Source organism: Genypterus blacodes, unplaced genomic scaffold (genome assembly GCF_046128005.1).
Source record: "Genypterus blacodes isolate CSIRO-AG114 ecotype Tasmania unplaced genomic scaffold, CSIRO-AGI_Gbla_v1 ptg000015l_1, whole genome shotgun sequence".
Lineage (NCBI taxonomy): Eukaryota > Metazoa > Chordata > Actinopteri > Ophidiiformes > Ophidiidae > Genypterus > Genypterus blacodes.
Window position 1 is genome coordinate 6642891 of NW_027466829.1, and position 26249 is coordinate 6669139.

At 48.4% G+C, this 26249-nt stretch overlaps 1 protein-coding gene across 1 annotated transcript; it reads right to left on the reverse strand.

Moving 5' to 3' along the window:
- Positions 1-826: 826 nt before the first annotated feature.
- smpd3 (sphingomyelin phosphodiesterase 3) lies at positions 827-24343 on the reverse strand. The gene is made up of 11 exons (XM_076140716.1): positions 24077-24343; positions 20486-20694; positions 19985-20372; positions 19604-19855; positions 18529-19486; positions 11050-11125; positions 8482-8643; positions 8070-8159; positions 7067-7130; positions 6744-6912; positions 827-4859 (listed from the first exon to the last, which is right to left on the reverse strand). The coding sequence occupies exons 3-11, from the start codon at positions 20284-20286 to the stop codon at positions 4758-4760; spliced, it is 2175 nt and encodes a 724-aa protein (XP_075996831.1). The 5' UTR covers positions 20287-20372; positions 20486-20694; positions 24077-24343; the 3' UTR covers positions 827-4757.
- Positions 24344-26249: the final 1906 nt, after the last annotated feature.

Below are 26249 nucleotides of genomic sequence, written 5' to 3' on the forward strand. Positions count from 1 at the left end.
TCACAAAACCGTCATAGACACTTTAATCTTGTGATCACCAGAGTTAAATGTCGCTTGTGGGTGTGTGTGGGAGTGTGTGTGGGGGATCCCTGTGAGTCAGAGCTTTCGTTTTGGGTTTGTCCCTGTATTCATCAAAAGCAGAAGAAATCATTTAGAAGTATTTCACTTCTTCATTCTGCCTCTGACAAACCATCACAAGTGTCAGTGTGTGAGACCAACATGGCAGCGAGACCAACAACCCTCATAACCACCAAGACCCCATGACCCCCAAAACCAGCATGACCTCTAAATGAATAAAGAAAAATCTGAACTGTATAACTTGAACTTGTTTCACATTTTACACCCTTACTTAATTTAACTTGATTTTCTGTTTATTCTGATCTCTTATTCCCTTTTTATTATTGTTGTTAATAAAACAACATTTATTTATTTAACTCTTTTTTAATATATATTGTCTTTTGTCCATTAGTGTCTTATCTTATCTTCTCATTTTCATTTTATTTTATGTTTCCTGATTTATCTATGCAAGCATCAGTCTCATTAGTGTGTGTGTGTGTGTGCGTGCATGTGTGTCTGTGTGCATGCATGTGTGTCTGTGTGTGCGTGTGCGTGCATGTGTATGTGCATGTGTGCATGCATGCGTGTGTGTGACTCACTCCAACACTGCGTCTCCTCTTGGTAGTATTCACTGCAGTACTAGCAGCTGCTCAGCAGTGATCTGGTGCTCACTGTTTCAGTCACAGCTGGTTTAAGTTCTGTTATCATAATGAGTCGTTCACTAACCGTCATGAAATAATCACACAGACAAAGTTTGACATTGGAAAAATCCTTTGTTTTGTTATAAAAGCAGAAGAAAAGAAGCATTTTGTTGAAGCTTATAAAGAGCAAAGAGCTCCTCAGACAGGTGACGGAGGAACCAGCAGGAGAACCTCGTACAGAAAGAGAAAACACCAAACTAAAGCAGGAGGACATCGGGCGGGCGAGCGGGCGAGCGGCGCTCACAGACGGACTCCTTAGCTTCGCTTTATTCTAAATGTTTAAAAAGTCACAGCGCCTCATGAAACCTGCAGGCACAGGAACCAGCGGCGCTTTAATCTGATGCTTCACTGACGCCACACTCAGATGAGCTCAGTCACTGTAAACCACCAGAGACGTTGAAAACCCAAACAACCAGCCGAGCTTCAACCCAAACACGCCAAACATTCTGTCTCCATCAGGCTGAACCATGAGAGAAAGAAGAAAGAAACACTCCTCTGTTCTCTCATTGGTCCGTTTCCTCCTCCACCTGATGGCTGAAGCTCCATGGCAAAGCAACATTACCGACCTTTTTCAGAAAATTTAACGATAATTATGAAATATTCGTCTGCACTTGTTTGCTTGACCTCTGACCTTTGACCCTGGACCCTCTCTATGATGTCGCGGGTCTCTACACTACAGTCAGTACAGTTAAATCCTGACAGAGCTGCGACAGGACAGGAGCTCTCTGTCCTGTTCAGAGGTGACAGATGTTTCCAGAAGCATGGCCGTGTTTTGTTTAAGGAACGAGAGAAGAAAAAGTTACAGCTCTAGACGCAAAGCAACGGCACAGCGTGAGAACTGCAGAAGAAGAGTAAGAGGACGGAGTCTGGGCATCCAGATGCAGGAGCTCCGTCTGAGGCGCCGCTCGCTGTCAGAGCCTCAAACGCCACGTCACTCGTCTTCCTGTCTGTGTTTCACTATTGAAAAACTAAAAACCAGCAAACCTGCAAACACAAAACAAACACAAAGTACAAAACAAAAGTATGAAAACAAACGGATGCCGCTCTGCAGCCGTGAGCGAGCGAGCGAGCGAGCGAAGGAGAAGACGTCGCTCTGCTCCGGCCTGCTGCTCTCTTTAGATGGTTACTGAAAAAACCTTTATGCTGCTTCCCCTTCAAAATAAAACTCAACGGCCCTGATGGCAGAACCTCGGGGAAACCGTGGCAACGCTCAGTCACTACAGGATATTTACATTTATTCATTTAACAAGTATGCAAACGAATTGTAGGGTTCAGCTGTGAGAGCAACAAAGAGACAGAGCGTCAGGCTGCCAGAGGAAAACAAGAGAGTTCAAATAAACGGATAATATTTAGAGAAATAAAAGCAGGAATCTTATGAGAATAAAGTCGTAATATTTCGTGAGAAGAATCTGAATTGTTACTGCATGATCAACACTTTGACGTTTTGTTCTTAGAAACACAATTTAAACCTTTTTTCTCCAAATATTACGACTTTATTCTCAACAAAAACACAACTTTGAAACAGTGGCGCTAATACTCATCATACAAAAGAGCCCGACTCAGAAATACAAGATGAATCATGACGTAACTCGAACAGAACAGGTAAATAACTTACAGAAGAAGAATATATTAGTCATAATAATCATAATAAGGTCAATCATAAAGAGACGAGACGTGTAGAGCGTCAGAGCAGCCCGGTGACGGTGGAGTCACGGTGAGCCGGGTTCACACTACATCATCATCACACCGAGTACAGACGCGTCTCTAGGCGACTATAGGCCCTGCCCCCAAACCATTGTCTGTTGATCGGACCTCCATCGGTCCATACTGACGGACTCGGAGGGAACCGCAACACCGTAACACTTTAACTAAGCGACGCTACATGTGAACCGCACACCGTCCGTGCCGTTTCCATGACAACATCCATGTTTCTTCTTTGGGGGTTTGAGCTCCACACATCTCGTAAGATTCCGGGAGATTTCATGAATCTTGTAGTGTGAACCGAGCCTAGCGTGACAGTCGGCGCATGTTCTGCATACACTCTGCCACACACGGACACACACCTACACACACACAGCAGTAGAGTGTGTCCTGTGTGAAGAACACATCTGTAAATACATGCTGTGTTTCCTTTCAGCACACAGTGTGTTTGTAGAAATACCAGTTGTGTCAATAACAGCACGTTTGCATTAAAAAGTAATGTGACCTCTTTTCACACTTTCTCACACACTCACACACACACTCTCACACACACACACACACACACACACACACACACACACACACACACACACACACACACACACTGTACTCAAGAGTGTGGAGTGTCAGTTATGGTAACTTCCCACAGATCAGAGAGCTGAAGAGTAACCATCAAGACGTTTGAGCTCTTATTTTGGAGGGTTTCAGCTCTTCTTTTGAAGAGGATTACTCAGCCCATAAATGTCGCCTTCATAAACCGGGCAGACTCTGGATCCGGTGATGTTGCCGTGGTACCGGTCAGTTTTAACGTACGTAAACATCCTGCCTGGTGTTAAGCTACAGCTAGCTAGCTAACTGCCTGGTGTTAAGCTAAGGAGGCGCTGATCGGGTCGTTACGTCAGCTGACAGGCCTGTAAACAGTGTATGTGTGTGTGTGTGTGTGTGTGTGTGGCTGTGCAGTTTCCTGTACATCTGCAGTATATTTGTGTGTGGACCTTGTCTGGTTCCTTGACGTGTGCGGTCTCACATGCAGACATGTTCACACGGTAATCATGTGTGTCTCAGACCAAAATGCTTCTCGACTCGTCAGGCATCCAGACTCAAGCAAGCGTGCATCGAGCCGCTATATTAAGGTTGTAAACTGTTTCCATTTCCCATCATGCACCAGCAAGGTAACACCAAAAGTCCCTCACTTGCCCACCCTGTTTTCACTCATCATGGCTGAGGAACATGCGCCATTTCTCTTTCCCACCTGTGCTCCGACACGAGAGCGAGCGGCGTGTGTCACGTGACTAAAACCAAAGACAAGAGTGAAGACAACAGAGCGGAGACGGGACGGACGGAGACAAACTGTCTTCAGCAGAGATCTTGTCCGTTCGTTAGCGTGATGTTTCATTCAAACGCACCTCGTTTCTGGGCATTTGGAGGATTTCCGCTTCAAAGACTAAACAGAAAGAAAATGGCAAGTTTCATTTTTAGAAGGTAAAGTACGGCGGGGACTTCCTGTCACGTGACACCAGCCGACCAATCGCATCCTTGTCAGAATTCAGTTAGGTCGAAAAATAATGGCAGAAACATGCGATACACGTTCCACTGTGTTCCTTTAGACGACACCTGGAGTTAGAAAGGTAGCAGAGTATTAAACAGGCATTTAAACTCCCTATAAAAACGCCGTGGCGACAGTAGAAACTTGGTCCTTTCTTCTCCTTTAGAAAGATTCATTTTGTGTTTTTCCGTTAGAAAAAAGACACTTCAGTTGAGGTTCCTGGGACTGAGGCGGGAAAACGATCCCAGCGCCTTCGGGAGGAGGAGGAGGAGCACGACAACAGGGATCTGTGTGTGTGTTGTTCTCCTTCACGTCCCTGCGTGTGTGTGTTTCTCCAGTTTGTTGTCGCCGAGGAATGAGGATGTAAAGCGTCCCTGAAGGTGGAATCATAAGAAAAACGTATGTACTGAGAGAAAAGAGAAGTGGAGTGTGGAAACGGAGCTACATGAGAAGTTTCACTGTCCACAAAAACCACAAAGTGAGTCCAAACGAGAGCGAGAGGAGAGGAAGGAGTGTGTGTGTGTGGGTGTGTGGGTGTGTGGGTGTGTGTGTGGGTGTACTTGTGTTTCCAGGACGAAGAACAACGTCTGGCTAACTAAACTTATCTGGACCCTGCAGTCTTCCTCCTCTTCCTCCTCATCCATCCTTTCACACGTCGCTCCAGTCTGCGTCTCTCTCTCTCTCTCTTCCTCTTGCTTGGTCGTCCGTCCCTTCGTGGCAGTGAAAACAAAATGGCGGGATGGCTTTGGATGTTAAGGCTCCTCCTCCCCGGTGGACACAGCCAATCGCATGGCCACAGACAGGTGGTCAGTGAGGCCGGCCAGCTGTGTGACGAAGCTGAAGTCCTCGATGTCCTGCAGAGGAGAGGGGAAGAGAGAGTGACATCACTGTCAATCAGACGAGAGATGCTTAGTGCAGCTTCAAACTCTTCTTCTACTACTTCACTACTGCTGCTGCCCCCATAAACACAATCTGCAGCTCAGTCTATACCATGAAGGACAATGTAACAGTTGGGGGGCTTAAAAGGGCTTTACAGCTAAAGTTATTGTCAATATTATTACTGATACTTGAATGAAACTGCAGCATTGATCAAACTCAATCCATCCATTCACTGCAGAATTGAGAGAAAGAGAAAGCAGAGAAAGTTTGAAGTTAAGTGTAGCTGCAGTGACTTCATTCTGTCACAGGGTGGCACTAGTTGGTTAAGTAAAGAAAGACACACACACACACACACACACACACAGAGCAACAGATTGTGTGTGTGTGTGTGTGTCTATGTAAATGATATGATTTGGTTTATAATCCCGTCCAAACGTTTCCTCCCCAGCTTGTGTTGTTTTGTTGGCCCTGTGTGTGTGTGTGTGTGTGTGTGTGTGTGTGTCTGGGGACAGGAATAAAATCAGAGGATTAATGCAACGTCCTGGTTACTTGAAATAAAGACCACAGCCAGGACTGTCCAGTGGGTGGCGCTATATCACTGGGCAAATATGAGATAGTGAGTGTCCTTAAAGCTGCTGCCCCCTGGTGGAGGAGCTCTGTAGAGCCTTCAGCATACAGCTGACAGAGAGGCAGAGCGGTAAACAGAGCTGCAGGTCTGCTCTCCTCTGGACCAGGCTGCTAGAAACCAGCAGAACTTCCCCAGTAAAGGTCAAAGGTCACATGGACACAAACACTGACATGAAAGAACTAAACACCTAAAGGAAACTTCCTGTAACACATCTGAGCTGAAGTTAGACACTAATACATGTTTGGAGAGTTTGACTTTAGTTTCTGCTGATCAATCCAGACGGACTGAACCATCTGAACCATCTTCACTGAGAATGTTCCACATTTAGGACTGCAGACCAGGTATTATACGAGATGCTGACTGGCAGAATGAGCTCAGTAGAACACACACTCTTCTCTCTGTGGTAAAGCATTCTGAGTGTGTCTCCAGTCCTGTTTACTCTACAGGAAGACACACACATGACAGATTTAGATTGAGTCCTTTTCTGTGTAAGTAAACATTAATCTGACTTAATCTCACATGTTTCTGTCTTTGTCCCGAGCAGAATGTTTTGGAAAAGCTGAAATGTGAATCCTGGCGCAAATCCAGTTAAAAAGCACAAATCCTCTGCTGTGGGCCTATAAATAGTTTGCACTGTGAGCACAACGACACAAAGCTGCAGCCACTCCCATGGCCACAGGGCCGTCTGACACTCTGACATGTTCAAATACCTCTATTTTTACTTTTCCTATTTATATTTTTCTATTTCAGCGATATCTTCAAGCATTCTGTTATTTTTTACTCCAGTTTCCGAAAACAAAGCTGTGGAACACGTCACGGTCAACGCAGTTACTACATGAACCAACACACGTAAGCAGGGACGCCTGAGCTCCTTCAGTCCAGCAGGGACCGGACCACATGGGTCCAGGACTCATCACAGTCTGAATGGTTGTCTATGGCCTGAACACAGCGTCATAACTTTTAAACTATGATTCAGATCTGATCCCAAAGTCTACTAGAAAGTTCCTTCACTCACAAGCCACCCCCACAAAACCTCTGAAAGATCTGAAACACACAAACACACACACACACACCACATACACATACACACACACACACACACACACATCCCCCAAAAAAATAAGCCCTTAAAGAACATAAAGTCTCATTCTGGGGTGGATTTTGTGCTGCAGCTTGTATCGATGCTTCTAAACTCAAATCCTTTCCCATAATCCTCTCTGGTGAGGCGTACCAGCTTCCAGTCTTGCTGCAGCCCTTCGTCGCTGTACAGGATGTAGTCGATGCGACGCCCGTTGCCCTTCAGCGGGATCTTCCTCCCTTTCTGGCTGCCGCCCGGACACTGGGTCTTACTGGGAGGGAACACCAGGTACTCCTTCCTCCCCTCCTCGTTCTCCATCACTCTGACACACACACACACACACACACACACACACAAACAGGAAGGATTGAACGAGTGACACATAAGAATCAAAAACAGGTTACAGAAACTTGATGGAGATTAGGTGCAGAGTGTGTGTGCGTGTGCGTGTGCGTGTGTGTGTGTGTGTGACTCACTTTTGTAAACTTTCAGGTGAACTGACTTCATCGTCATAAAGGCCGCTGGGATCTAGTAAAGTACCTGAGGAGAGGAAATGAAGAGAGGAAACATGGAGAGGAGGAGAGGAGAGGAGAGGAGGAGAGCAGGAGAGGAGACACAGGTGTGACTCAGTGGGTCTCTGGTGAGGCAGCGACTTGTTGCTTGGGTGCATATGGAGGCCGTCTGGTCACCTAACACGACCCCTCACCATGACAACAAAGACTCTACTGTCTCCGCTTCCCCGTGTGGCCATTAAAGGGTTAAGGACGCTGCTCTGTTTGTTTAGGTTTAATCTGCTTTGGTTAAGCTTTATGAAGCAGGATAATCTTCCTCTCATTCATTCACGCCGCCTGTCTCGTTTTACTCTTTTAATGCCCCCCCCCTCCACACACACACACACACACACACACACACACACATTTCTGCCCCAAACAAACGAGCTCTTTCACTCTGTGTCGCCCGCACTGTCCCTAAAATATCCCTGGCCTGAATAACTTCACATTCAGACCCAAACTGTCCACTAATGCCTGTGACGCTGCTGGCTGCGCCCTGTGTGTGTGTGTGTGTGTGTGTGTGTGTGTGTGTGTGTGTGTCTCCACATTTATCCAGACAGGCAGATTATTCTCTGCTCCGTCTGTGTCACCGCCCGACCCGTCGCCGAGGTCGCGTACGATCTACGCAAACCGAATAGGAGCACCTGCACATCACCAGATTAGTGTTTATGTGCTGGAGTTGTGTGGGATTGTTTTATATATTTGGGTGTCTGTGTTATTTTCTCTACATGCAGGTGTGTGTGTGTGTGTGTGTGTGTGTGTGTGTGTGTGTAAGTGTTTTTGTGTGTGTGTTGGCATAGGGCTGAACAGGACCTTGGAGTGTGTGCCAGGAGGAATGTGGGCCTGAGCTTGTTTTCGCTCGCATGAAAGAGACACGAACTGGCTTGTGTGTGTGTGTGTGTGTGTGTGTGTGTGTGTGCGCTCTTACCCAGAGCCCACGGTTTGTCCTCCCCAGGCCCCAGGCGACATGGGTCCTTGTACTGAGTAAAAAGTGCATGCTGCTGCTCCAGCTTGTCCTCTGGAAGAACACAAGCACACACAGAACAGGAGGAGGCTTCATCTCCAGGGAATGACAACAATAACAATAAAATATTAAATCTATACTGTGTGATCAGTTCTGGATGGAGCTCTGGAGCTGCTGAAGACGGTTTGTCCTTCACTGACTCAGCTCCATCTCAGGACTGAGGGACCGCCAGATCTAGAACCTACTGACCCAGATCCTGCTGATCCAGATCCTGCTGATCCAGATCCTGCTGATCTTGATCTAGTGGTAGTGAGTTTCTGCTACCATCTACTGGTATAATGGTAATTATTACCATTGCCAACAGAATGCAGTTTACCTGAAGAGCAGTTATCGAAGTTGAGGTCTCCCAGGATGACGTCAAAGGCCACCAGGTCTTCCAGCACTTTCTCGCCCTCAGGTGATCGGGATGAGGTTTGGCGAAACTCAGACCCCCACTGCAGCAACAAGTCCAGCTGCTCGCAACGCACCGACGAATCACCTGGAGGATGGCAGCGGTGTGTGTGTGTGTGTGCGTGCGTGCGTGCGTGCGTGTGTGTGTGTGTGTGTGTGACAGCGAGGAGAAAGGAAGAAGGACAATTATTTATAATGACCTAAATCATAAAATGTAATCAAAAACCAACAATCACAAGATTAGTATGATGTAATTCAACAGCAGGAGATGTTTGCTTGGTGGAGGTATGAGCTCGTCCACACACTCACTGACGCACATCACCGAGTTTCTCATCTCTTGTTGTCCACATTTTATTAATCCAAGCTCTCATATCTGCCACACATCAAATCACTGTTTCGCCTTCTGGCAGCTTCCCTGTTCGTCCAGTCGAGCCAGTAAATGAGATATAAATCTGATTCTGGGCGACGAGGCGATAAAGTGAATACAAGAAGGCGGTGGGTGAGAGAGAGGCAGAGAGAGAGAGAGAGAGAGAGAGAGGGAGAGAGAGAGAGAGAGAGAGAGAGAGAGAGAGAGAGAGAGAGACAAAGAGAGAGAGAGACAAAGAGAGACAGTGGGACAGAGAGAGAGAGACAGAGACAAAGAGAGAGAGAGCAGAGAGACAGACAGAGAGAGAGATAAAGAGAGAGACAGTGGGAAAGAGAGAGAGACAGAGAGAGAGGAAAGAGAGAGAGAGAGAGAGAGAAAGAGGGGGAGAGACAGACAGAGAGAGAGAGAAAGAGAGAGACACTGGGAAAGAGAGAGAGACACAGAGAGAGAGACAGAGAGAGAGAGAGAGAGAGAGAGAGTCAAAGAGAGAGAGAAGAGTCAAAGAGAGAGAGAAGAGTCACACAAACACAGAGAAAGAGACAGCGAGAGAAGAGAGTGACACACACACACACACAGAAAGAGAGTGACACACACACACACACACACAGAAAGAGAGTGACACACACACACACACACACAGAACAGCCAAATAGTGGAGGGTGTGAGAAACAAAGAGGTGTGGGGATATTGTTGGGTGAGTGGGAGGCTTTGGCTCTCACCTGGTGTGTTTCTGGATCACATTCAGTGTGTGTGTGTGTGTGTGTGTGTGTGTGTGTGTGGGTGGGTGTATTCGTTTGTTTCAGCTTGGTCTTCTCCTTGTAAGAACTAATATGTGAGGAACAAAGACCTTTATGAGCATTAAAGTGGTCCAGTCCACGAGGGTCTGCTGGGGTCTACAGTCTGTCAGCTGTGAACACCCAGCCACCGTCACCATGGACCCTGTGAGGCTGTACGTGCACCGCCCAGGGTTTTGTGTGTGCAGGCAGAAGAGGGAGTAGGAAAAAAAAGGATGACGTGTGCTGTTTCCACACTCAGCTGCTCTCTGGCTTCACTGACCCACACTGGCCCACTGAGACTTACAAAGCTCTCCCTAAAGGTCACTGTGGAACATTCAGGACGCTTTCACGCCATCAACATCATCAACATCCACTCCATGATAAAAGGTCAAAGGTCAGACTTTACAACATATTATATTAGTATCTAACTAAACCTCTATCTTCATGTAGAGGAGCTCTGGAGGCTTTACCACGTTCATGGATCCATCAGGGTCCATTCAAAGACCTACAGAACACACACACACACACACACGCACACACACGCACACACACACACACACACACACACACACACACACACACACACGCACCCCTCATGTATCGATGAGTTTGCATCTCAGTTCAGTCAATAAAACTTTACCAAGCAGGAAAAAAAATCCTGGTTTTCATCGCTTTTCTCTTTTCACAAGAATCAGGTCTCTGCTCGCCCCTCTGCCCCCTCTCCCCCCCTCTCCCCCGCCTCTCCTCCCCCTGCAGGCTTTGCGTTTGATGTATCTTTAGAAGCAGCCCCACTGTTGCTATTTTTAGGGCTCAGCGAGCGTAGGAGGGGCCGGGAATAGCAGGGGAAGGGGGGAGACGTGTCTGTGGTAAAAAATGAGGGAGGCATCGACCAGAAGCTTTAAATAGGCCTGTGACGCCTTAAACAGCTTGAGCCAGTCGCCATGGGAACAGCAGGAGGAGGTGTGCGGGAGTTTTGATGCGCCAATTTATCTAGCTAACACACACATGTGCACACACACACACACACACACATGCACACACACACACACACACACATGCATTTGTAGCATAAAAGCGTTCACACAGCTTGGTAAAAATGTATTGCAATGGAAATTCTATCAATACATTCATGAGTGCAAGTGTATTCAGCTATGCACAGAGAGAGAGAGAGAGATAGAGAGGGGAAGAGAGAGAGAGTGAGAGGGCGAGAGAGAGACTTAGAAAGAGAGAGGGAAAGTGAGAGAGAGAGACAGAGAGAGAGAGAGAGCAAGAGAGAGAGAGAGAGAAGGAGTGAGAAAGAGAGAGAGTGAGAGCCAGAGAGAGCGAGAGAGACGGGGTGGTATAACTGTACCTTCGATGGCGTGGAGGTGTGTAGAGGTCAGGTATCCCACCACCCTCTGCTCTTGATGGGAGGTTCCCACATGAACCTGCAGACAAATACAACAACACGTCAGACAGGACAGGCGTAGGGTTACTGCCCCCTGTGGCCAGAGAGAGTCATTACAGCAGCATTTTACTACTGAGATAAACTAATGACGAAAGGTTTGGACCGTCTGGAAACATACAGCTCACATCATCATACATGAACACAACACAGAGGAAGTGCAACCTGACTGATCGACCGCATGAACACAACCTCAAGACCACCAACTGTGTCTGCATGTGCGTCCAACTAAGACGGAAATCGGAGCTGGAATTAGAGAGTTTGTAGGAGCATCGGAATGTTGCCCGATTGAATTCCATTAATGTTGACTGGGAGCCTTTGTGCTTGGAACGATTAGGATGGAGTGCCAACATGGAGCTTAAGTCCCTGAACCTAACCTCAAAGCCTGGTCTGACATGATGAGGGCCAGAGGAGAGCCTGTCTCTAACCCTAACCCTCTCTGGTCCACACTGGAGTCTGTCTCGCCGTCGCCTCCGTCTTCGCGCTGATTGTGGTCTGAGCTCTGATTGCCGGCTCCTGCGGCGCCGCGCGTCATTTCAGTCCAGATGACCCGTGTTGCTAAAAGAGGCTGTAATCCCGCTGTCGTCTACAATGAGCCGTGATTTGGTTAAAGAACATCTGGAACGTTCAGCGTGAGGACATTTGCTTTTTTGTGATTATCGTTAAAGACATTTGGGTAAAAGTGGTGCCTGGAAAAGGTCACACACACACACACACACGGCTGCAGCTCGCTCCGAAAGCTGCTGCTGCTCCTACGACAGTCAGAGAGCTCAGCACACGGCCGCCTGTGAGCGTTTAACGTGACCTTCATATGTAGACACGCTTTTACATCACAGTTTGTGCTGCAGCCTAAACGTTCCAATCTCAACCTCCTCCTCCTCCTCCTCCTCTGGAGATGAAGCCAGACACCATGACTACAACACACTTTGTTCCACGACACTAGAAGCCGACAAACCCAGGATTCCAAACCTTTCCTGTGGGTCAATTAGCCCAACATCCTTTCATGTTCATTGAATTTCGCCTCACGTCTCTAACTGGCAGTCCCACTTGGTCCACTAGTTAACAATTCTACCCTTTTTTTCGCGTAAGCACATGCTACGCAACTCCTGAACGTGACGGAGCCACCGCACTGCTTCCTGTTCCACAGAGGATTTGGAAAACCGTGTGACTGTACAGCAGGACGTTACACTCAGCAGCACAGAGACGCTGCACAGGCAATTATTATGAAAATGCCTCTAAATATTGTAGTAAAATAGAAACAACAGGTTGATTTCCCCCCTGACATTTACAGTCCTGACATTTCCCGCTGCTGTCTCAGGGGAACCCAACATTTTCATCAGCAGGAAAACCAAAGTCGGCCATTGATCAGTGTGAAGAAAAAGCGAATCGTCTTGGCGCCATCAGCACAAACTGCAGCGGCGCCGCGTTGAGCCATCAGCACCAGTCTGAGCACAACTCTTCATCCCCAAACATAAAGGTGACATATTTGGGTCACAGCAGCCTGGAGGTCAGAAACACAACACAACACTACACAACACAACACAACACAACACAACACACACACTGCCTGCACTCACACTTTCTCTTATTATTTATTCTTCATCAATAATGCACACAGCTTTATGTGCTTCTTTTGTATTTATTATCTTTTGTGTGTTTTATTCATCCATCTTTCCATCTGGAGGGCAGAACTTCTATCTTTGTGCTGATAGAAGAAACAACATGGATCCATCAGGGTCACACACTTTAAGCTTGATTGAAGGTGAAGATAATTAACACTGGTAGATTTTGTGCTTGAGTAACGACATAAGGAGCAAACGGATTTGAAATATAGAACAGCCCAAGTAGATGAGGTGGGATGTGATCTAAAACCGGAGCTGCAGGTCCAACACCTCCTCGAACACATCACAGACATTTGTCAGCACTTTGTCCTCCTTTTAGCTCCTCTGCTGCCAGAGCGGCTACAAATTCATCATCACCCGAGGTTTAATCAGACACCTTAAGCATCGGTGTTGAGAATCCTCGAGAAAGCGAGGCGGACCTGGAGGAGCGACGAGGAGGAGGAGGAGGAAGAAAGGATTTGAGAGGAAGGGAGACAGTGAGTGTGGGAGGGTGGAGACGAGCTGAAGCTGTCCACTCTGCTCCTGGAGAGGAATATCAGAGGAGGCAAACAGCTCTCAACATTGATCCTTCCTCTTCAGCAACCAGGAGTGTGTGTGAAGCCGAGCCCCTCGCTCAGACCCACGCAGAGAGACAAGAAGCTGGATCAATCAAACACTTGACGGTGATTATGAGCTTCTGACCATCCAGCAGTGACAGGACGAGCAGCCTGAATGGTCGTCTATGGACTTAACAATAATACTCACAAACCTGTCAAGAAATCAATTGAGGACTTTTGGACTGATCTTGCTAACACACATCCATCCTGCAGCCTGGGGACACCTTCACATGATCAGGCGTCATAGTTGAGGATCGATTTATGCCATACGTGTTCCTCTGAGGTAAACTGAGGTAGACTGAGGTAAACTGAGGTAGACTGAGGTAAACTGAGGTAGACTGAGGTCAGGGTTTCTTCCTGATGAATGGTCGCAGACAGATCAATAACGTGATGGCTGCCTTGGCTTGGTCTCTGCACAGAGCTCCAGATGAGTAACGTTCAGAGACGCAGTAACTCATGAGACTAATGATCCAGACTTTAACACCAAACTAGAAGCTTCCAGTGAGCCAAACACGCCACATCCAAGATCTCTGCATCCATTCAGTGAGACTTAATGAAATGAGAGTTTGAGTGGATTTGAACTGAAAAGAGCAGACCGAGCAAAAAAGAGAGAGAAATAAAGTAAATAAATCAAAGTGTCAGATGGTTCATGAACCTTTCTGATGATGTCACAGAGAAACTCACTCTTCCTCTCTCTCACCTGTGACTAGGAGATGTTTGCTACATGGGAGTTTCATTTTCTTGTGAATGACTAAATACATTCCCGAAAATACTTGAGTTCATACCTCCGCCAAGGCTGAATGATCAAGAACAGGACTGAATCCTAACTGAGCTGACTGAGCCCAAGCATTGGGGGCAAAGCTGAACGCGTTTTCTTTGATTCCGGCCTTCACGCCTTCCTGTGCCGCTTTCACACACACACGTATGTTCTGTTTCCACATGCAGCCGTGTTTCATCTCCACATATATTAAACATCACTCCTCAGTGTGTACAGGATGCTGGGGACCTACATTCCTCTCCAGCTGTTCCCTTTCCTTCAGTGACAACTTCATTTCCCAACAGGCTAAAACATTAAATGTAATGATTTCCTCCTCTCTTCCCCGTCTTACCCCTCTCCTCCTTCCTTCCTTCCTTCCTCCCTCGTTCCTCCACTCTCTCTATCTGCAGGCTGCTCTCACATGAATATTTCACGCTCTTATCTCTGCTTGAATGGGCGAGTGTGTGCGCCCTCAAAACTGACAACAGGCCTGCTGGGACGCTTGTGATGCAGGTCTGACTTGGATCCCATTAGTGTGTGTGTGGGTGTGTGTGTGTGTGTTCAGGTTTTATTAACTTAATAAAGTACATTAAAGTGACATGCTGGCAATAATAATAATAATAAATTAAGTGAGCTGTAAATCTATGTTCTTCTTCTACTATCTCTCCTGCACAACATCCTCTCAGCTCCTTCATCACACGAGCTGCAGACTGATGAGAGAAGACACCCGGAAGTTACTATAGGATAGAGATCCATGACAACATACATAGGGTTCAGGGTCAAAGGTCAGAGGTCAGCATATTAGGATGTAACTAAACTTCTAGGAGCTTTAGAGGCTTTATCACGTGTTCATGGATCCATCAGGGTCCATTAGAGACCTACAGACCTGAAGAGACGCACAAACATCAAACACAACACTGACAAACACACACCGGGTTCGTACATTATCGTCGTTAAATTAAGTCAACAACTGACACAACAAAGATGGGAGCGCGTCTCTGGTCTCATCTCGCTGCTGTTGCTAAGCTACAACTTACATAAACAAACAATGTCAGTGACTTTGTTTGGACTGAAAATGATTAAATTCTGAAAAATGGTCGACCTGTTCTTAATGAGGCAGAGGAGGTTGAGATGATGTCAGAGCTCAACCCAGGCCCTTTTCTCTCCTCTGTACAAATAATAAAGAAAGGAAATCAAATCAAATGAATTTCTTCAAAAGTGAATGAGTGTGAATCAGGCGACAGGATGAGGATGTGAGACGCTGCAGCAGCTTCCTCTCATTAGAGACGGAACGCAGCGGTAACTGAGACCAGCTGTGAGAGGAAACCCAGGCTGAGCGATGGAGGCCTGATCACAGCCTCTCATGAACCCAGCTCTCCCTTCAGTGGGCGAAGTCCGGCCTCGCCTCGCCTCGCCTCGCCGCACGCACAGGCGGCCCAAACCGCGCCGGCCCGGCCGAGACGCTCGTACATGTTTCAGCTTCTTCCTGTCAGGTGGGACGACAGGATGGAGTCAACCGCAGACAGAAGCACGATGGATGATGAGGATGGAGCCCAGAACCTGCCGCTCTTACGTATGTCCTCTCCAACTGAGCTCATTCTGCCAGTCAGCATCGCATATAATACAGCCTTTCTTTCAGGAAAGCTGAGGTAATAAATCTGGAACCTCTACATTGAAGATTGTTCAGTACGTCTGGATTTAGCAGCAGAATAAGACTGCAAACCAAACAAAGCGTGGTCGGAGTCATGACGCTCTGAAAGCTGTTCCGAAAGACCTGGACAGTGAGCAGAGGTCAGAGGTCAGAGGGCTTGTGTCCTTGTTTTGGAGCTTCCAGTTTAATCCCGTTTAAACTGTCCTCACACACACCACACACACACACACACACACACACAAACAGGATGCTTCAGCCAAGCACTTAGGAGTTTGAAATAATTATTAGAGAGGATAAATGTTGAGACTGAAAAGCTTTAATTACACAGCACAGCTCACACACTGACTCTCTCTTTAGGGAAACACTTAGAATTAATATCCTCTCTCTCTCTCTCTCTCTCTCTCTCTCTCTCTCTCTCTCTCTCTCTCTCTCTCTCTCTCTCTCTCTCTCTCTCTCTCTCTCTCTCTCTCTACTACCTGCTGCGTTTTTAGGAAAATCTGCCCAGAGGGAAATTAGGAGTGTGTGTGCGTGTGTGTGTGTGTGTGTGGTTGTGTGTGTGTGGCTGACTGGTTGTCTATGGAAAATAATATGTATATGTAGTAACATTGAATTCATCCTGAAATTGTACTGTAATGTTCCTGGAGCCATGAAGTGCCACTCAAAGAGACAAAGAAACCTGAGAAGCAAAGTACTTCCAGGATTTCAAGTCCTGAACAGGCGCCTGTGAGCGATGCAGCCTCCCTCGCTTTGTGTTTGATACCAAGGAACAAACAAACACAGCATCTCGTACATCAGGTACAGGAAATCAACCGTCTCTAATGAGAAGCATCCCAGCTGGCGGCACAGCGCCTCAGAGTGCACAGCAGTAATGAGCGGAATGGCCGAAGGATCACGGAGAGGAGGGAAGGGTTGTCAACATGCCGCTGCCTCAGATATCTGTCAGGGTGTCAGGGTGTCAGGGTGTCAGGGGGCGGGGGGCATCAGGAGTCAGTCAAGTTTGAAAGAAATAGTTTTGCATTCCATCGATCAATCTGTGATTTCCACACTCGGCTGCTCTCTGGCTTCATTAAACGTCCGACATGTTTTGCTTCCTCACACGATCCAAACAAAGACAGCCTGGGTAACGTGGAAAATACAAATTGTTGTTTGTTTGGTCGAATAAATAAATGATCACTTCCTGCTCCCCTCGACCCTGCGAGGCAGAAACACAGCTGAGTATGAAGCTGGCTGATGCTCTTCTGTCTGCTACTGACCATGTCTTCATCCTTACACCTGTTTGACTCATCTGTGTTTCCTCCCCTAGCTGCATGTTTCCTCCCCTGGCTGCATGTTTCCTCCCCTAGCTGCCCGTTTCCTCCCCTACCTGCCTGTTTCCTCCCCTAGCTGCCTGTTTCCTCCCCTAGCTGCATGTTTCCTCCCCTGGCTGCATGTTTCCTCCCCTAGCTGCATGTTTCCTCCCCTAGCTGCATGCTTCCTCCCCTGGCTGCCCGTTTCCTCCCCTAGCTGCCCGTTTCCTCCCCTACCTGCCTGTTTCCTCCCCTAGCTGCATGTTTCCTCCCCTAGCTGCCTGTTTCCTCCACTAGCTGCCTGTTTCCTCCCCTAGCTGCCTGTTTCCTCCACTAGCTGCCTGTTTCCTCCCCTAGCTGCTTGTTTACTCCCCTAGTTGCAAGCACGTCCCTCTGCAGAGTGAAGTAACAGTTTGCTCTGCTTGAAACAGGACAAACAGCTTGAGTGGAGACGTTCGGCTGCCAGCTGGCTGTCCAGGTTGTCAGGGGGATGAATTCATAAACTAAGAGAGACGTGAGGGCAGCTTGTAAGCTGGAGAGGCAGTCAGCAGGTATCAGGAGCTAACAGGAGCCCAAGCTGTGATGAGTGTGTGTGTTTGTGTGTGTGTGTGAGCTACAACAACCTGTGCACACGATGGAACAGATAGATGTGTACGAGTAAGTTCACGTAGGGACAGAACACACACACACACACACACACACACACACACACACACACACACACACACACACTTCATTAACACAGCTGACGGTGTTCTGTCTCAATCGTTCCATCCTTCTTTCTCACACTCACACACCCTTTCAGAGACATAATAAAGTTAATCAAGTATAAATAGACTTAATAGGCGAGATTCAGCTACTTCCTTGCCAAAGTTTAAGAAAATGAGCTCAGAGATGGGAAGAGTAGCCTGGAGGGGACACACACACACACACGTGCACACACACACACACATGTGCGCGCGCACACACACACTGCTGCTAGTTGGTATTCAGCTCAGGCTGAAATGAAATGAGACCAGGAGAAATGAATGTTCCCGTTTGAAAAGCTCAGAGTGAGCAGAATAACACACACACATTCTGACTACAAAAGAGGAAGGAGTGAGCAGTGAAGACGTCGGCTTATCTCTTCTCATTTGACAGTCGGCCTAAAAATCCCTTAGCAGCCTCATCGGCCTAAAAAAGGCAGCGATTAAACGGAAACATTTTCAGCTTCATAATAACTGCTCTCCCTACTCTGATGATCGAAGGAGTCTCATCTTCATTGTGAGTTTGTGAGGTCCACAGGCAGCCAGTTTGGGATTAAGCTGCAGATTAAGCCACAAAAAACGTCAATGCCAGCAAAATATGGACACGAACACCTGGAGCACTCTGCCCGGGCGTAGCAACCTAAATTCTCTATGCACACACTTCTACACACGAGTGCTGAGGAAACAAGTGAGAGGAGAAGTAGAGAAGGTAAAGTAAGACATCTGACCTTGGCAAACAGCGCCCCCTTGGCTGCCAGAGCGTCCTCCCCTCTCCCGTTGGGGTAACACTCGTATCGTGCATCCAGGATCGGGTAGCGACTTGCCAAAAGCAACCCGCTGTTCAGGAACTTAAACCTGGAGCAGCAACCTTTCCAGCCATAGCGGCCCACATCACTCAGCACGTAGGGGAAGTAGCGATGCAACTGCCGCCGAAGCTTAGTTGTCGATTCGTGGTCAAACACTTCCTGTAGAGCCAGGAAGTCCAGGTTGGCAGGGAAAAAGGCAGAGATCTCGTGGTCAAATGCTTCGTCTCCGTGTCGACGTTTTCGCCCGGGTCGCTTAAATACTGAGGTGCGTGGGACGTGAGAGAGCGTATTGTTGGAGGATATGCCTCCTCCTCCTCCTCCGTCGCCGCCGCCTCCATGGTAACGAGTGAGGGACTCCCGGGAGGCGGTCATGCTGCCCGTGTCCCCTGCTGCGTCCCCAGGCCGGTGGTTCCCCGTTTCGCCGTTGTCCTCCTGGGGATCGGGCTCTGGGGCGCTGATGCTGATCTGAACCCCTGAGGTGTGAAGTGGGCACTCTGTGGAGGGTTTTGGCTGAGCCCCTTCCCCGTGCATGGGGCAGTCGTCATGTCCCGGGCTGCCCTGAGCACCTGTGGAATGCATGGGGCAGTCCTGAGCTTCACCTGTGGCGTGAACGGGACAGTCTGAGCTGTTGTTAGTGTGGAGGGGGCAGTCTGAGGTGTTCTCCCCTCCATCAGAGTGAAGGGGGCATTCAGAGGAGCCCTGGTCCCCTGAGGAGGGGTGGAGGGGGCAATCAGTGGCACCTGAGGGGTGAATTGGGCACTCGGTGAGGGGTTCTGTCTCAGTGTCGGCCGGGCCGTTGGTGATGTGTGTCGGTTCAGGACGGTGGTCCAGGGAGGAAGTGCGACGGAAACCTGTGGCCAGGCTGCTGAACGATGTAGCACTAGAAAGAAAGAAAGAAAGAAAGAAAGAAAGAAAGAAAGAAAATGAAAATGTGTCACTGATGATCAGAATGTGATGTTTCAGGCAAAAGCCAAACAAAGACCTGAGTCCTTATTACCTGATGGAGGTGTTGGTTGGTGAGTCGATGTAGATTTTGATCTGAGGCCGACTGGCCCCGTTGCGGATCCTCTTGCCGACCTCACGGGCTCTCCTGTGAGTGTTAGACAGGTTGTTGAACCTGGCCAGAGAGTCGGGCAGGAGGCAAACATTGGCACTGCAGAAACAGAAGCTTCTGCCCTGAGGCCTCCACTCACTGAGCCCAGCGCCCGCCGGCCCCGCCGCTCCCTGCTCCACCTGATGCTTGTCTGGTCTGAAATACAGAAGTTCAGTAAGATGAGACAAGCTTTAGACAGAACCAACCAAATGAATAAACAATAAAATAGTTTGGTAGAAACTATTTGGAGACTCTACTCTACTATCAGCTGACAGAGACACTGACCTGCGGTAGGTGTAGAGGTAGGGCTGGCGGACGGCCTGCAGCGGAGCCCAGAGCAGGAAGCCCAGCAGGGCGAAGGGCAGGGAGGTGAGGAAGAGGAGCAGGTAAAGGGGGGCGGAGATCAGTACGCACAAGGTGAGGAAGGAGCAGGGGTCCTGGGAGCGCTGGCGTTTCTCCAGGGAGGTGGCCACGCAGGAGGCCAGCAGCCGGTCCAGCAGCCAGTAGCAGGGGAACACCAGGATCCATGACAAGCCATCCAGGAAGTGCAAACAGGCACTGGAGAACGGGGAGGTGTGGAGGACCATCTCTCTCCTCCTTTCTCTCTCTCTCTCTCTTCCACTCTATCGCTTCCTCCTCGCCGCACACTGCACCGTCCACAGCCACATACACTCTTTAAACAAACGAACACAGATCTGTTCCAGAAATCACGTCAAAAGGAATGAAATGAAAATAAATCAGGTTGAAATCTAGACCCTCCCCCCGCCTTGGAGAAAGGTACACTACATGGTTTGGGCGAGTTTTGTCTGAGACGCTTCGGCCGCTCGTCCTTTCCCTCAACAATCCCGCCCTCTACAGGAGGGGCGGGGGAGCGCGGTCTGGAGGTAGGGGGTCGCCATGATGAGAGCTTTTCCCTCGATGATGGATCTATGATTGCGAGGAATCCAGCGAGCTCGGGAGGGGGCGGCCATTAACCATCACCATTTCCTCAGGACCTGGAGAGAGAGAGCAGATCGATGCGGGAGCAGAGGAAGGAAACAGGGGGAGAGAAGAAGGAGGAGGAGGGGGAGGAAAGAAGAAGCAGGAGATCAGATGTTTGGATGAGTCGCTCTGATGTAAAGATGCTGGCAGACAAATGAATCTTATTACAGTAACTTAGAAATGTTCCTGATGAATAAAGGTTCCTCCATCGAGCCACAGGAAGAGAATACAGGACACTTTGCTCATTTCCTGTTATGGTTCTCAGTGTGTGAGTGTTTTCCATTTTTCCAATTTGAAGACATTTGGGTATTAAGTGTTTAATTACATCTCTGTGTGTGTTCCTCTGTCAGTGTGTTGTGTAGATGTTCTTCTTCTCTTCAGGTCTGTGGTCTGAATGGACCCTGATGGATCCATGTTGTTGTTCCTTCTCTACAAGCTCAATGTATCTCCTGGATTCACCAATAGAACTGTTCTATGCTATAATGAGGCTAACACCTTCTCACATCTATGTTCTTCTTCTACTATTTGTCCTCACGGCAGATAGAGAGCCATGACAACATACAGAGGGTTCAGGGTCAAGGGTCAGAGGTCAACATGTGTGTATCTAACTAAACTTCTCTCTTCGTGTAGAGGAGCATTAAGAGGCTCTAACACGTGTTCATGGATCCATCAGGGTCCATTCAACGAGAGAAGAGAAGGAAGAGAAGCACAAATATTGCCAAAATCTCTACGTAGCTCTATCTCTATGTTTGCTCCAGATAAGGGAATACATCTTTAAACATTTCCCAAAGATATTGCACTCGCAGCCTAATGATCGCTGGAACTCTCTCTCTCTCTCCGCTTTGCAAACTGATCTAAAAGAAAATCATAAAACTTTCATGATTCAGCCAAACATCACCCAGATTCCATGCCTACTCCAAAAACGTGATGACTTTGTTCTTCTGGGAAAAGTTCAACTTCTTTGTGTGAACGTTTTACAAACGAGGCCCATTGTTACCCAACACCTGTTCTATGATTTATAGACAGAACAACTGCATTCTATTCCTGAATGCACTACAGTCAATGAGAGCTCGTTTAACCAGGAGGCAAATCCTTTTTCTACCAGCTTAGCACCGGCACACACACGCACGCACGCACGCACGCACGCACGCACGCACGCACGCACGCACGCACGCACGCACGCACGCACGCACGCACGCACGCACGCACGCACGCACGCACGCACGCACGCACGCACGCACGCACGCACGCACGCACGCACGCACGCACACACACACACACACACACACACACCGGGAGGAGAATCAATTCCAGCTGCATGAATAAATGATGAAGTGACGGGCCAATTCATTCATCTCAACAACTGGGGATTTTAGGAAGCCACAAAGAGCTCCGACCTCCACCTCACCCCTCAAACCCAACACACCGGGTCCAGCAGACAGCAGTAAACATGACAGCGACCCTGAGCATGACGTTACAGCATCACACAACGTCACCCTCGGCAACCAAACCGTTTCCACTGCTCAACTGCTGTAAGTACTGTTTGTCCTTTACTGACTCAGCTCCATCTCAGCTACATGATGGTGCTAGTTACATGTTTGTAGCCCTGCTAGACACTCGGCTCTGCATGGAGACATAGAGCTCCTATCTGAAGAGGACTGAGGGACCACTTGATCCAGATCCTACTGACCCAGATCCTACTGATCCAGATCCTACTGATCCAGATCCTACTGATCCAGATCCTGCTGATCCAGGTCCAATGGTTGAGGGTTTTTTGGCTGTTCTGTCCTTTGCCTCTGCTACCATCTAGTGTATCCTAATGTGATACACATTTGGAATGGTTGTCTAGAGCATAACTGTCTTAAATAATGTAATAACTTGAAAACTATGATGTTCCCTGTCTTTACATTTTCTACATTATACAGTTTTCAACTAAACCCCATCTGAGCCTCTGTCTGTCACAACAAGGTGCCATCCTCCACCAAAACCAGAAGCTTTTGTCAGACAGGCTCGCCTCCAGATAAGAAATCTATCAGAATAACAATAACCAGCGACTCTTCTGCGCCCTCACGGTCTCTGTGTACGGACGTTCTGTGTCATTACAGAGCAGCTGCTTGATTAGTGAGGTGACTGACGTGCGGCTCACAGATGAAACGACCCAAAGACTCAAACCTTTCTGATGTCTGCGTTTGTCTGCCGGGGTTTGATTAAGTTTGGCCAGCAATAGACGGCGCTATTCATACTGAGAGAGAGAGGGAGAGACAGAGAGAGAGAGAGAGACAGAGAGAGAGAGAGAGACAGAGAGAGAGAGTGAGAAAGAGAACGAGAAAGAGAAAGAGAAAGAGAAAGAGAAGGACAGAGACAGAGACAGAGAGAGACAGGAAGAGAGAGAGAGGTTCAGCTCTCATGCACTCTCGTTTTCCCACAGTGTGTCTGATAAAATGCAAAAGCTGCAGTTTGCAATAATTTCTCGTTAAAACCCAATTTGCAGTTGAAACTTTCTGTAGCTTCACAGTTTGTTGTTGTTTGCGGTTTATTACATTAAAGGCTGATTGTTTTGGTGAGACTGGTGTAAATAAAATCCAGATGAAACTCAATAAACCTAATCAGTTCCATCGACTCAGACTGAATATGACAAATGGACCCAAACATGGTAAACATCACACAGTCACACACTTTTAGGACACAATTACTCATTAATTTCTCTGCGATGCCAAAAGGCAAACTGGCTGATTGTGTTTGAATGTTTTTGTCTGAAGTGGCCTTTGAAAAGGTTTAATGATTTGTTAGCATTCTGCTGGCCGCTAGTAATGAAGCTCCAGAGAATCCTGTTTACCATCACAATGAGACGAGACCCCAGAGCAGCCGCACAATGAGCTGAGTGCTGCTTTGATAAAAACAGCAGAGTGGGAGTGGAGCTCACAACCTTCCCCTCATCTGCACACAGGACTGACAAAGCAGAGAGTGTGCCACAAGACACACACACACACACACACACTCACCCGCTCACTCACACTCACACACACACACGCACACACACACACACACACACACACACACACACACACACACACACACACACACACACACAAGCATGCACTTACACACAGACACACACACACAGTCACAGACACACACAGTCGCATACACACACTCACCTGTCATTTCGTGTCAACCCACGATGTTTAGTTAGGATGAATTCTCATCTTTTGCCGAGTTTCTATTGCGAATTTTGCACAAAAACTAATGTGAACATGTGTTGATGTGAGAGAAGAAGAAGGTCTGCAGGTCCACAGTCTTTACTGTCGCTGCTGCAGCTCAGTTTGACCTGCACATGTAAATACTGTCCTGTGTTACACACTGTGTTCACACACGTGCACGTGTGTGTTTACTCACCAGCTCTGACACGCAGACACACTTGTATGGCTACTAGGCGCATGCCACTGGGTCGCCATGACAACAGAACTCTTGAGAACATGCAGAGAGGAGCGCGACGTCACTGACCCTTGTATGTTGTGCGAGCATGTTCCCGTGTGTGTGTGAGTGTACATGTGGCACCCGCTGCATGTCTGTGGGGGGCGGGGCGAGAGAGAGAGAGAGAGAGAGTGAGAGTGAGAGAGGAAGAGAGAGAGAGAGAGGGGCAGAGAGAGAGAGAGGCAGAGAGAGAGAGAGGCAGAGAGAGAGAGAGGTAGAGAGAGAGAGAGAGTGAGAGCGAGGAAGAGAGAGGCAGAGAGATAGAGAGGCAGAGAGAGAGAGAGAGAGAGAGAGAGAATGAGCGAGGAAGAGAGAGAGGCAGAGAGAGAGAGAGAGCAAGGAAGAGAGAGAGGCAGAGAGAGAGAGAGAGTGAGCGAGGAAGAGAGAGAGGCAGAGAGAGTGAGAGGCAGAGAGAGAGAGAGAGAGAGAGAGAGCGAGCGAGGCAGAGAGAGAGAGAGTGAGCGAGGAAGAGAGAGAGGCAGAGAGAGAGAGAGGCAGAGAGAGAGAGAGAGAGAGAGAGCGAGCGAGGCAGAGAGAGAGAGAGAGTGAGCGAGGAAGAGAGAGAGGCAGAGAGAGAGAGAGGCAGAGAGAGAGAGAGAGAGAGAGAGCGAGCGAGGCAGAGAGAGAGAGAGAGTGAGCGAGGAAGAGAGAGAGGCAGAGAGAGAGAGAGGCAGAGAGAGAGAGAGAGCGAGCGAGGAAGAGAGAGAGGCAGAGAGAGAGAGAGAGCGAGCGAGGAAGAGAGAGAGGCAGAGAGAGAGAGAGAGCGAGCGAGGAAGAGAGAGAGGCAGAGAGAGAGAGAGACTAACAGGGAGCTACATTAAGTTTGTATGTATAGAATCCGCATCTATACATTCAAACTTAAAGTGTAATTCTACTGATCAAGTCTCTCACACACACACACACACACACTGATGAGTGTAAACTCTCTCTAACTCCACTTCCTGAGCTGCCGCTGCATCCTGTGAGCTCTGATGAGATTCACCAAGATACTGAGGTGTGCATCCTGTTAGGCAATGTGTGTGTGTGTGTGTGTGTGGTGTCTTGTTTATGTTCCACAGTGGCGTTTGTCTTCCTCTCTGTGGTTATTTACACGTCTCTTAGCAGCTGCGGCGCCCTCGCTGGCTGATGGAGCCGTGGCGCCTGTGGGATCAGCGGGCGGAGCCACGACTCCCATGAGCGCTTCGGCTCCTCGACCGGACCGGATAAACTGTCACACTATTTATCATCAACCAGAGGAGAGCCAGCAGGTAATTAGCCTCAATATTGTGCTGCTGTATCAGAGTGTGTGTGTGTGTGTGTGTGTGTGTGTGTGTGCTGCATGTATACAGTGCAGTTACACACAGTTACACACATAATACCATCACTATGACACGCAATGCAATCAGCGCAGTAATCTGATCAGGGCCTGCTGCCACCTGCTCTTGAGCAACACTGCAGCTCTCATGGCAACAAGTGAAGTCACGGCACATCCAGCTCTGAGAAGAACTCAACCGTGACCTCCAGCTGTGGAAGGACCCTCACTGAGGACACAAGGAAACGAGGAAAGGAGGACACGAGGACAGAGCAGCAGGTGGTCCATCACAGATATGAACCTCTGGACTCTCTTCTTTTCTTCTCCTTTTCTTTATCTGCTTCAGTCCTGTCCTAGTGAACTATGACCCTGCTCCCCTCTCTCGACGTCAGCTCTTTTCACACACACTGTACACCCACCCACACACACACACACGCATGCACTCTCACACGCTAACAGAGGTACACTCAGCGACGGCACTCTTCACTCTCTGAGCATTAAATTGTCGATACATGACCACAGCATTAAGAAGCACATTACCAGTGTCCATAAGCACCACACACACACACACACACACACAGACACACACGTGGGTAAGAAGCAGACACACGCCTGTCTCTCCGTGCGGCCTGGCTCAGACTGAGCCGTATGGATCCGTCAGTATTGATTCGCTCCACATTTGTTCCAGATAAAAGCCGGCAGAACTGTCACAACACAATCACACAGCAACACACGTACGCTCCCCGTAACCTAGGAAACACATCCAACACCACCTGGCACACGCCATCACGCAGCAACAGTCAT